Genomic DNA, 12,554 nt, shown 5'->3' with positions numbered 1-12,554 from the left:
TAAAAGCTATTTCAAATTAAAGAATTAAATTTTATTTTATTAATATGTTAAAGGTATTTTAAGTCATAGAATTGAGTTTCGAATAAAAATAAATTATTTTTGTTAAAAAAAATAGAATTCGTTTCTCACTTTTAAATACTTTGTAAACAATCTCTTAACAAGAAGAATGGTCTTTTTTAGTTATTTTGTTCAACAAAAAACTATGTATTTATGCAGTAATGACGAAATATTGAAATTATCCGATTCTATTATATGTAGATCTTATTTTTCATTGTTATTAAATCTTTGGTAATTTCATTTTAAATATATGTTATTTATGCCGCATGGATCCCCATCCTAGTATAATGATAACACACAGCGTCGGGTTGAGTCGCTCAAAACATAACCCAAATCCAAATAAAAATGGACAAAAATAACAAATCTGAATTGGATAAAATATGCTTGAAGTCCTGGATCTTGCATACAGCAGACCCCTCCTTTACCAAGAAACTAGCAAGTGTTTAACTAGACAAAGCCACCATTGACACGAATCACTTGGCCGTTGACCCACTCGCCACCATCACTAACCAAGAAACCAACCAAATTCGCCACGTCATTCGGTTCCCCTAAACGCCCCAACGGAATATCATTCTTTATTTTCTCCACAAGCTCCTCCGACTTCCCCTCATAGAACATCTCCGTCGCTATCGGCCCTGGCGCCACGCAGTTCGCCGTTATTCCCGTCCCCTTCAGCTCCTTCGCAACGATCTTAACCATCGCTTCCACCGCCGCCTTCGATGCCGTATACGTCGCGTACCCCGCCCGCAGCGCCTTCACCAACGACGTCGTCAGCAGGACGATCCTCCCTCCGCCGCCGCGCTTCACTCTGTTCGTTGCCTCTCTACAGCACAGGAACGCGCCTCGGGTGTTCACCGCGAAGATCTTGTCGAAGGTCTCCACGTCGGTGTTCGCCACCGTTGGGTATGTTCCTTCGAGGATACCGGCGGAATTCACCAGTATTTGGACCTCCGAGTCGAAGGCTCGCTCTGCGGAATCGAAGAGCGATTTGACGTCGTCAGGGTTTGAGATGTCGGCTTTGACTGCGACCGCTCGCGGCGGAGAATCGGCGGCGGAGTTGATCTGAGCGACGACTGAGTCGGCTTGGGACGAGCTGGAGGTGTAGTTGACGACGACTAGGGCGCCGAGTGAGGCGAGATGAATCGCGATTTCTCGGCCGATTCCGCGAGAAGAGCCGGTGACGATTGCGACTCGGTCTTGGAGCGGTTTAATCCGGGTCGAGTCATAAGAAACGGGTTCGGGAATTGGAGTTGCCATGTTGATTATATATTTATATGTTTCTTACTTCTTAGTTATAGTGAACTAGGAATGTGTATGTTTTATAGGAAAGTTGAAGGGCAAGAATCAAAATTCTTTGTATTCACGTAATTTAAAATACAACAATGATACTAATCAATCCAAGCAGAAGCAGGTACTACTAATTTGTAATTGCTAGGTGAGATCATATGTCATAATGTCTTTTGTGACGTGAGATACGTTGTCATCGTGCCATGTGCATTTACTTGGAAAGAGTATTATAATCGATGGTTGACTTTGACTCATTCATTTTATATCATGGATGTTTCACACGGTTTTTTGTCGATTATCGAAATAAGTTTGTATCAAAATTTTATTCGGAGAGAGTAAATACGACTTCTCTTTTAAAAGGTGAATTTTACCTGAGATTTATTTAATCAGTGTCTTTGTTGAATTGATAAATTGTGAAACTTCAATCGATCATACTTGAAACAAAGAAACTTAAAAACAATATGAACGTAAAAAATAATTGAAATTGACAATGGAATTGGAAGTAATGAAAAAGTACAAGAAAAAATAAAGAATTGTAAATGACAAAAAAAAATTGTAATAAAAGAAACTACAAAATAACGACAAAGGAAATAAGAAAAACGAAGAGAAAATAAAAATAAGAGAAAAATAATGACATTCAACACTCACATGTACAAACACTCTATTCTTCTATGCGTCAGTGTGATTGGAAATTTTTTCGTAGAGTTTTGGTATGGTTTATAGTGGATTAGAATGCATGCATGTGTTAATTTCAATCTTCTAGTGGGTTGGAATGCACGCATGTGTTAATTTCAATCTTCTTTTTTCATAGATAAAAACCTTTCGAAGCAGTTATTCTTTTTTTTTTTCCACCTTCTTCCTTCAACTTGTTTCCCAAAATTCGCACCATATTTTTCACTTTTAGTATGAGAGTCAAGCAAAAATCTTGGTGCTCAAAGTAGCCACTAGTCAACCTTTTTTTTTTGTATTGTCTTCAACTCTCTTTGATCGTCACGTCCCTTAAGATCGACCTAATTCATAGTCGAGACTTTATTCCAGTCGAAGAACCCATTTTTACTACCAACAAATTGTCCTTTTAAAATTTGTTATTTTGTTGAAAAAGAAATACAAATTTTATATATCGGGGAGTTCATGTGCTCGGCACATATCATTTTAAATTTTAAAAAGATATTTTAGTTATATCATGGTAGAGCGGTGTGCACCTTTCTTGGAAATACATAACGTTTCCTTGGGTTTTTAATGAGTCATTTTGAATATAAATGCCTTCATAATTATTCCTTCCCCAATTTCAGAAAACCATATATCTCTCCTTCAAGTGACGATTCACCCATGGCTTCTTAACCCATTCTCCATTCGAGTACCACGCCAGCTATGAACTGATGCTTCTTCTTCCTCAACGACTATGGCTACTACTTCCGTTGCAGTGGCTGTCTCGATGGTTCCTACTTCTGTAACAGTGACTACTGTGCTTCCAATGATATTTGCAACTGCCGCTTCGTCATCTTCTCTTCCATCAGCTATTGCTGCTACTGCTGCTGCTCCTTCTCATCCTCTCGAAGAAGATGATGATGTATCGATTATTTCTCTTTCTCAATTAGTAATTGAAGTGGCTGAGTTTTACAATGATGATGGGACCTTGAGGGTTCCAAATCCAAATGTCGAGACCTCTGATCTTTGGCGCAACCAGGTATTCCTTCCATTCTCAGTAAATGGGGTATTGCATTTTTTTCTAGGTTTGATAGCTACTCCAGAACAAATTAAGTTTATTTTTCCATTCTTTTCGTCACCCCCAGAGCATTTATCATTGATTTTCTGTAAAAATGTTAATACCTCATATTTTGCTGGTCGCGTTTTCAGAACTACTCCCTCTAGATATTTGAGTTCCTACTTTTCGGATTGGATGTCTCGACTTGCACCATTGTATAAATCTTTTTGGAAAGCTATTAATATCATACATACTTTGAAATTAGCCACTTTCGACCTTTTCTACACAACTCTTTTACTAGGGAGTCTATATTTTTGGTGTCCTGTTACCAAAAAATTTTATTTTCCATACAGAATAATGGGTCCGATTTTAATAGAAATTTTGACCCTGACCGGCTTGCCGATTGATGACGAGTTTGTCTCATGGTCGACCGACTATTTGAAAGATGACTTTGATACCAACTTCGAGTCTAATTCCATCTCAAGTTTTATTCAAAACAACATGGATTTTGAAGGGGACCCTGTTTCCAACAATAAAGATGTAGCCTTTCTCCTCCTTTGCCTCAATTCTTTTGGGTTTTGTTCGAAGTTGGTCCAAATTCAGAAAAATAACTACTTACCCTGGCCATTATGCTTCGACTTGGTATCAGCATTTGGATGTCAATCGTTACTTTCTGTCGACTCCAAGTTTTCATGATTGATGGTCAAAGTACGTTTACTCACATTCTGCGTCTATCGACTAGGCTTTTGCTAATTTGGTCTTTCCTACTATTGTGCAGACTGCTATTGTATCAAAGAAAATCAAAGGTAAACACATAACTGAAATCGTGAAGTTTGAGAAATACTATCAAGTTAAATGAAACTTTAGGAAGGTAAAATGGGTCTTTTAACGAGACTTTAGATGTATAGAAGAAAAAAGAAAGAGGCACACTTTAACAGGTGTCTTGACCATTTTTTCAAAGCTTGCGCTAAAGATCCTTTGGCCAAAAAAAAATCTTTTATGTGTCCTTTCAAATTCCTTTCTTTTCTTAATGCCCCTTTTGGCCTTGCAGATGGACTCCCTGATCCTCCTAAAGGGACTTTAGGGGTAATTTAAGAACTTCAAAAAGACGATCTAAGGACATGTGAAATAACTACAACTAATCTCGAATATGGTTGAGACACTCATCATGTGGTGAGTGGTCGGACGAGGATCCTTAGACATCCTCCAGCTACTTCTTACTCTTTTGGATTGATCATTCTTTCAAAATTTCTTATTATAACTTCTTTTAATGCAGGTGCTCGACCGACTATCATTACTGGAGTTGCTATCGACCCTCCTTCAGTTGAAAAAATCTGGGATTCAGATGAACATACAGCTCCACCAAGAGCCAAATCTAACTGTGGTGGTTGAAGAAGAGGTAAATCAAAGGATGCAACCCTCACTTCAAAGAAACGTGGTTCCATTGATATCTAAATGAATACTGAACCACCAAAGAAGAGTCGGCCCACCTGCCCCACCGTCTCACCACCCAACACGGCCCCTTCATCACGGAGCCTCTGATGGTCCCCCTCGTCCAAACAAGAGGGCATGCCCAAGACGTCGGACGTTACCGAATGGTAAAGATTTGGCACACCCCCTGCCGAGAAGATAAGAACCAGGTTCCCCTGAACTCCCCTCTGTCTCACCATACCTATATCCAAATAGGATTTTTTTACTGTCAGCCCACTATCCAAAAACACAAACATATAGGAAATTACTAACCCATACTAAGACCACAATCGAAATATCCTACCAAAAATCCCTAAAACTACACTAAATGCAATAGCCCAATCAAACATTTTTCCCATTAATAAACACAGAAGCATGCAACAACACAAATAATAGACAAAACAGAAATGCAGGAACAGAATAAATGATCACAATGACAAAGTTATTGACCTGGTTCTCAGAGAGTAACAGAAATAAAGCAACAAAAGCAGGGTGATGTAGCACTACAAGCCCACCAGCAAACACAAATGGAGTACAGCGCCAGAAAAATCTGGATAAAATGTTCGTAAGAAAACGAGAGAGCAAAAGAAGGAGAAGAAGCAATTACAAAGAAAGATAAATAAAAAAAATTCCCACAAAAGTTTCAAAAAAAGGAAACACAAAAGGTGGAGGGCAAAAAAGAAAAAACAACGAAACCACTCTCCTCCTGCTAAGCATCATTATGATGCCTTGGAAAATGCAACGGACGAAACTTCTTTAAAAGGAGCACAACGGTTCAGTGACCTGAACTCGCACGGGCCCCCGATCTGGAGACCTCATCACTCCATTTTCGACGACACAGGAAAACTCCCGGACCTAACAAGTGGACCCCCAGAAACAGTCAAAATGCACAGCCCGGATCCCTGGCCTTGGCCATAGACCCTAGAAGATATTCCTTTGCCCCGAGCCGAACTCATGGACACCTGGTCGCACGGCCAAGCAGACACTTCTAAGCGGCGAGACCAAGCCCACTTGCTCTTTCACTCCGGGGGCTACTGTTTTGGACCCGGTTCCCAGGTCTCCCGTCAAAACAATCATGACCCAGTTACCCGGGCCCAAACCGGCCCACTAACCATAAACCCTTAACCATCATTCGAACTCATACTTTTTCTATCTTAGCCAACAAGATAAGATAAGATAATTACGCCGTTAGACTATATAAAGAGGGTCAAGAACTCCCTCAGGTACGACACTCATTCCTAACCTCACATTTATCTCTCAGATCCATTTTAATTTGAGTGTCAGAGTGTCTTTGCAGGTACCACCCTCACTGCTCCGAAAATCCAATCCCGTCATCGCCTTGACTGGTGAATCACCGACCCACCTCACAACCCGTACCAGTGACTTCGTGTATATTAGGCATCATAGAAGATACTTTCTTTTATTCCCACCCGTGTAAAAGGCAAAGCAAGAAGTTCCATTAGATGAGAAATTCCTGTACTTGAGGCCAGAAAACATGACCAAGCTCTCTGGTATGGTTCCTGTGAAAGAATTATTTGAAAAATCTAAGTAATAGAGATGATCAAAATGGTTATGACCAAGAGTCCCCAGGGCAATTTGATAGACTTCCAGGAACTCGACCATAGAATTATTGGTAATCAATTAATCATGAGTACTAGTCCCATAAATGATCATTGACGTTTGACACCAAAATGAATGACAAAAAGGGACTGATAAATGCCATTGAACGGGAACTAATTAGTGTAGAGCATACAAGACTCGTGAGAACCAGTGCTCCTCAATTACTTATCCGAGTTTGTCTCAGAGAAAGTGGATAGCATTGAGGGCTTGTCATATAATCTGACCACCACAAAAGGCTAAAAGATTTATAAATGGTAAGAAGCGGATCGTGGTTATGACTTGACATCAACGTTTAGATCACTTCGTCATTGAATTTCAGTGAAACTGTTTATGTTGCAGTGTCGATCTCGTTATGTAAAATTCAGGTAGAGTTTCCTGGATCTTGCATGAAGGAAAAGACTTCTTCATACTTTACTTGTTTTAGGACTTCTTACTTTTCTTGTTTTACCAAAGATGTCCACACTCAAGTGGAAAAAGAAGCAAGTTAAATGAATCATATGTGTAATTATACGTCCCATTTTTTTATAAATTAAAAAAAAAGGGAAAAAAAAAAAACTAAATATCCCATAACAAATAGGAATCAGGTGTAAAGTAATCTCATTGACTCATTGTAAGAATTAATTGGTATGCTGCACAACTTGATTTGATAACAAAGAGCTGGACTCGAGTAACTCAAAAGAACTTAGAGGAAAGAAGACCACGAAAGCATTATGTATCTTCAACTAGAAGGGATCAACTACATCATCAAGAAATTATTTATGACAATTATTTATTTAGTTCCTTTTTACAGGGTTTTCACTTCTTATGCAACAACGTACAAGAGAGATCATGTAGAACAGTATACAAGAGCTACTAAACATAGCCACCATTAACCCGAATGACCTGCCCATTAACCCATTCACCAGCATCAGTAGCCAAAAATCCCACCAAAGGAGCTACATCCTTTGGCTCACCAAGCCTACTGAGAGGAGACTCTGCAATATTCGCTTTCACTTGCTCTTCGGTCTTCCCAGCATAGTACATTTCAGTTGCAATTGGCCCAGGTGCAACACAGTTCGCTGTAATCCCGGTTCCCTTCAGCTCTTTTGCCAGAATATGAATCATGGCCTCAACAGCTGCTTTGGATGCTGAGTATGCCCCAAAAGTTGGTCTCAGTGCACCCACCATCGATGAACTTAGCATTATGATTCGACCTCCACCACCACGTTTCAATCGGTTTGCTGCCTCTTTGCAGCACAGGAATGATCCTCTTGCATTTACACTGTTAAAGATCCAATGGGTCTTGTTTAGCACACTTATATGCAATCAGTTATGATGTTTCTGCATGTATATTTGATATTAAATTTGTAAGGCCCTATGATAATATGAATTGAGCATTAAACAATATCTTCCACCGCACATGCTATGCTACTGATGATCTCCATGAATGCCAGGAAAATTTCTTGATCGAACTCAACCAATAAGGTTAGAAAAGTACAAAAGAAAAACAATACTACAATTCTCCTGCCATCTATATTTATTGTCGAGAAATTGGAGGACACATGAACAAACATTTATTAGGAGGAAATTATCAGAGAGAAAATGGAAGTTCAAGCTTAAACTTCCAGATGCAGGCCCAAGAAGGAGCTTTTGAATGTTGTTTTCTATTATTCAATCTTGGAAAAAGAAGAGCAACCAGAAGTTCACTACTTCCTCTTTTCCAGAACAATCCCCAAAAAAATATATTAAAAATCATTTGTTCATATTTATGACATCTAACTCAAATGGTGTATAACTAGTAGTAACTAAGAACAGAGTTAGCTATACCCTACAATGACCTCATTCGCAAACTGGGTATATTGATAAAGAACAATGCCCATTCCAAAAAATAAATAAGAAATAATAATGCAGGTTTATTTGTGCTTTGCATATAGCAAGTAGTGTTACTAGTATGACCAAGACAATATGGGGAGTAAAACCTCAATTTGAAGTTGTAACTTGTAAGAGCTGCTTGTTTTAAAAAAAAAAAATTAGAATAAAATAAAATGTGGTTTATCTATCTTGTAACCACCTCAATTTATCCCTCGAATTAAATTCAGTCAACCAATTTTGTCCTCGCCGTAAGGTTAGTTCAAACTTCAAGGACTGATATGTGATGTCTCATTTGTGATATTTTAGAGAAAACATCAGGGACTAATTGCATCAAGACTAATTAAAACTTTTTGTAATTTGGTGATTACAGAAAATAGGTATTAGATTGATTCACAAAATTCAACTTGAAGGACTAAACTCTAAACCAGCATTTCTTAAAGATACCAGGGAAACAAATGAATGGACCTTGCAATTCCAGTGACTAAATTAACGTTTTACCCCATTGTTGAATCAGTTAAGTTGTGAATAGAAGCTTATTGCAAGAACACCTATACTGGAAAATTATTTCAACTTTCCGAATCCCAACTCATACTATGCAGCTACTTGACTAACTAAACTAAAATTCTGTCAATCAATTGCCAACAATTTATAAAAGGCTTATCAATTGATCCTAACTGTTTAGTTTCACTTTAGGAATAGAAAGCCAGAAACAATAACCAGTTAGAGTACCTGAAAATGCGATCGAAATCCTCCACTGCAATGTTGGCTATGGTCGAGTACTTGCTATCAAGAACACCGGCCGCGTTAACCAGGATGTGAACCGCCGAGCCGAACTCGCGCTCCGCCGAGTCGAACAGCGCCTTCACGTCGTTCGGTTCCGAGACGTCGCCTCGGACGGCGATGGCGCGAGGGAGGACAGCTCCGGCGGCGGCGTGGGAGTTGATCTGTGCAGCGAGTGAGTCAGCTAGGGAGGAGTTGGAGGTGTAGTTGATAAGTACTCTGGCGCCGAGTGAGGCGAGATGGAGAGCGATTTCTCGTCCGATTCCACGGGAGGAGCCGGTGATGATTGCGACTCGGTCTTGAAGTGGAGTAGCCATGGGTTTCTGCAGTGGCCTTGTTTGCCTGAAGCCGTGTTTGTTTTTAATTTCCCCAGCTATTCCCAACCCGCCGCCAGTTAAGAATTAATTCGCACGTTTCTAAAGACTAAAATAGGACACTATTTTATCTAAACACATCCTAAAGGATATTATTTTGGAGAAAATAATATTAAATTAATTTGGTCAAATTAACAGTAAATATTTTTATTCAGTTTGGAAAAATAATTTAATTAAATTTATATTAAATTAATTTGGTCAAAATAACAGTAAATATTTTTATTCAGTTTGGAAAAATAATTTAATTAAATTTAAAAAAAATATATTAAATAATAAATGACTATATTAAAAGTAGCTTATAAATAAGTTATTTTGTATTTGAATTTTTAATTCTAAAAGTGTTTATTTTATAAAAATGTGATAAAAAATAATAGTACTGTGAGAAAAATCATTTTTTTTAACTTCTCTATAAACTCTTAAATAGCTTCTTAAAAAACTATAATTTGATTTTGAAAATTACACCAGACATTAATCTATTACTTTTCATAAGTCAAAAGCTCAAAAAAATTACTTTTGACACTTCCCAAACGGATCCTTAATACGGTTTTTGGCAATTTTTTCCGAAGACAATGTGACTTTTTTTAATCTTATTATTTTTGAGATAATATGATTTTTAAAAAAAATTTATTAAATAATAATAAAAATTTATTTTGTAAGATTTTTTTATTTATAATTTATGAAAATTTTAAATTTTTATACCCTTTTAATTAAATAAAAATAAAAAATATTTTTTATTTAATTTTATAAAAAAATTTTAAACATCTTTACTCTATTTGATTAGATAAAAATACTCTTTTAAATCAATCAAATTTTAAAATTCATCTCATCTTAATTTTATATTTTTAAATAATTTAAACAACAAAACAAAAACATATTTAAAAAACAAAAATAAAAAATAAAAAAATATTTGTGAAATCTGAATTTCAGAGACCTCTTCATCTTCTCAAGTTCTTCACTCTTCTTCGTGTCTCTCTCTCCCCCTGGAGATCGGCCTCTCTCACCGTGACGTCACCGTTGCTCTCTGTGTCGTCATCGTCTTGCACATAGTCGGGCGCCTTCGTTGCGCTCTTCGTCGCCGGCGGCAGAAGCAGCAGGTCTTGGGGCTCGTCGTCTTCTTGCTTCGAGTCTCGCCGTCAACCTCCTTCGCGCAATCAGAAGCTGCTTCATGATTTGTTCAGTTCTAACAAAGGTAGGATTTTATTGTTCCAAGTCAGTTGAAACTTAAAACCGTGACGCTGATGTTTTCTTCCCATTTCATTAGAATCATCGAAACCAAAGCTACACAACTTTTGCAGCTGCGTTCAATGCAATGAGAGAAAGCATGGTTAGTTCACTTGGATTTTGCTACAATCTGCACCTCCACTTCCACAAGCCCAATTCAGCGCTGCCTGCAACTCAACGTCGCTGCTTTGCGGATCAGCTATGCACCATTGCTCATATTCAGCAAACACTCTTTTTCTTTTCTTGCCCCGTAGTGGTGAATTTCAAATTCTGTTAGTGATCATATTCTGCTGCATCTGATACATCTTAATTTTAGATCCATTTCTAGCATTTGGAGAGCCATGAAACAAGCATCGAAATTGTGCGCATATGGACTATTAAGAGTTGTTAGTTTCATCTCTTTTACTTAAAAAATTATTATGCACTATATTTTTTATGGACTCTTTTTGAAAATTAGTGTTTCTTAGTCCAAACTGCATTATTTAGTTATATATATTACATTGAAATTTCATGATCTCCAATTTAGTTCTGCTACAAAGTGCTTTGTTTGATGAACTTTGAAGATTTCTCCAGTAAAAAATTGTTAAATGCTAATTATTTGTCATCCCCTTTTTTTTCACTACTAATCTGGTTTAGCTTGAACTTATGATCTTTTGCATCTCATTCATCAAATCCAAAAAGGACACTGAATTGTCAATTAAGTACACAACTTCAGGTTCCAATGCATATTTCACCAAGATTTTCATTTATTCATGTCAAGATTTTAATTTTCAAGTTGCAAACTTATGCAGTCTACTATCTTATACTAAATAAAAATTTTAACAGTTAGAAACGGTGCAATATAATGGGGAAAGATAAAGCATAGCAACACATGCCAAATTTGTTTCTGCTTGTGCTGCTATTCTTTTGCGGTGCACGTACCCACCTAATAATCATCTTACCAAATAAAATGTTATCCAAGTTCTTGAGAAATTCCACATTTTCAATTACTAGTGCTAACTATTTACTCAAATATGTTTCAGCAAGTAAGATAATATCATGCATGCATGTCCTTCCTTGAGATTGTAACTTAATGTCTACTTTGTACAGAATTTTATTAGAGTCAACACTAAACCAGACTTCTTGAATTACCATCTTGAATTACAAAAGAAGATATAAAAACTTAAAAAAATCAGTAGACATATAGTTCAAAACAAAACAAGAACAATAGTGTACACTTCGAAACTGATGAAGAAACAAAAGGCACTTTGACTTCAATCCAGGTTGTTAAGACTATTCTTCTTCATCTTCCATTAGCTACTCCATGTCTTTATAATGTCAATATGCTTGATGTGAGATATCATGGGCCAGCACTCTCCAACTTGCGGCCCGTATTTTTTATATAACTCAGCACAACTTATGATTCGCAAAACTTGGAGACTTGTTAGGCGGTGGATATCACTGGGAAGAGACATTAATTTTGAACAATCAAAGATATAAAGAAATTTTAAAGCACTCAGATTCGACAGCCATTTGGAAAGTACCACCAGCTTGTAGCACCATCCAATCACCAAATTTTGTAACGTGCTTGCATATTGTTGGAGAAAATGAGGCAAGGGATCCATATAAAAAAGAATAATGGTTTTTAACCTCAAGACAACATTCATATCCTCAGATCTAATAAGCCATTCTTTATTGTCAAAACTGCCGATTATCAAAGTTTCTAACTGAGGAAACTGGCACAGACTTTAATTTGCACAGCCGCTAACTTGCACCGGCCGAAACCCTCCACATATAGGGAGGGACGTCTATTTACAACTACTTAGTACCCTGCATTAGTTCTCATTAAATCAAATAGTGCTATCCAAATTCTTCCATAATTTCTCAATGATCATGGTCTATTTACTCAAACATGTTGAAGATATTGGTTAAAAGAAATTTTAAGAAAAAAGCTTGATTTCTCATAGATGTCCCTCCCTGACCCCGAGGTTGTAACTTTACATTTAATTAGTAGCAAATTTCAAAGGTGGCAAGCAGGAGTGTTTGAATTGGAGTTTGATGGAAAAATAACCATACAGGAATAGAAGACACGAATCTAAAAGAGATGTTGCCATAATGTTGTATATCAAACAGACAATCCAAGTGCAGTTCTGATCAAGTGTACATTATGGAAAACAAAAACAACAACTATACAAAATGGAAAACATGAA

At 37.3% G+C, this 12,554-nt stretch overlaps 2 protein-coding genes across 2 annotated transcripts; both read right to left on the bottom strand.

Annotated features, from left to right (window-relative positions):
- LOC107604948 (NADPH-dependent aldehyde reductase-like protein, chloroplastic) lies at positions 366-1,506 on the bottom strand. Its single transcript, XM_016306664.2, has one exon. The coding sequence runs from the start codon at positions 1,312-1,314 to the stop codon at positions 505-507; it is 810 nt and encodes a 269-aa protein (XP_016162150.1). The 5' UTR covers positions 1,315-1,506; the 3' UTR covers positions 366-504.
- LOC107604949 (NADPH-dependent aldehyde reductase-like protein, chloroplastic) lies at positions 6,808-9,173 on the bottom strand. The gene is made up of 2 exons (XM_016306666.2): positions 8,720-9,173; positions 6,808-7,400 (listed from the first exon to the last, which is right to left on the bottom strand). The coding sequence occupies exons 1-2, from the start codon at positions 9,085-9,087 to the stop codon at positions 6,992-6,994; spliced, it is 777 nt and encodes a 258-aa protein (XP_016162152.1). The 5' UTR covers positions 9,088-9,173; the 3' UTR covers positions 6,808-6,991.

Source organism: Arachis ipaensis, chromosome B06 (assembly GCF_000816755.2).
Source record: "Arachis ipaensis cultivar K30076 chromosome B06, Araip1.1, whole genome shotgun sequence".
Lineage (NCBI taxonomy): Eukaryota > Viridiplantae > Streptophyta > Magnoliopsida > Fabales > Fabaceae > Arachis > Arachis ipaensis.
The sequence above is the reverse complement of the archived record's forward strand: the minus strand, read 5'-3'. Positions and strand labels throughout refer to the sequence as shown.

What these genes read in the sequence shown, in the direction of transcription:
- LOC107604948 (XM_016306664.2), bottom strand. Translation starts at nt 1,314, where the DNA reads ATGGCAACTCCAATTCCCGAACCCGTTTCTTATGACTCGACCCGGATT.
- LOC107604949 (XM_016306666.2), bottom strand. Translation starts at nt 9,087, where the DNA reads ATGGCTACTCCACTTCAAGACCGAGTCGCAATCATCACCGGCTCCTCC. An exon ending in GATTTCGATCGCATTTTCAG is followed by an intron (nt 7,401 to 8,719) that starts GTACTCTAACTG and finishes GATCTTTAACAG; the next exon opens with TGTAAATGCAAGAGGATCAT.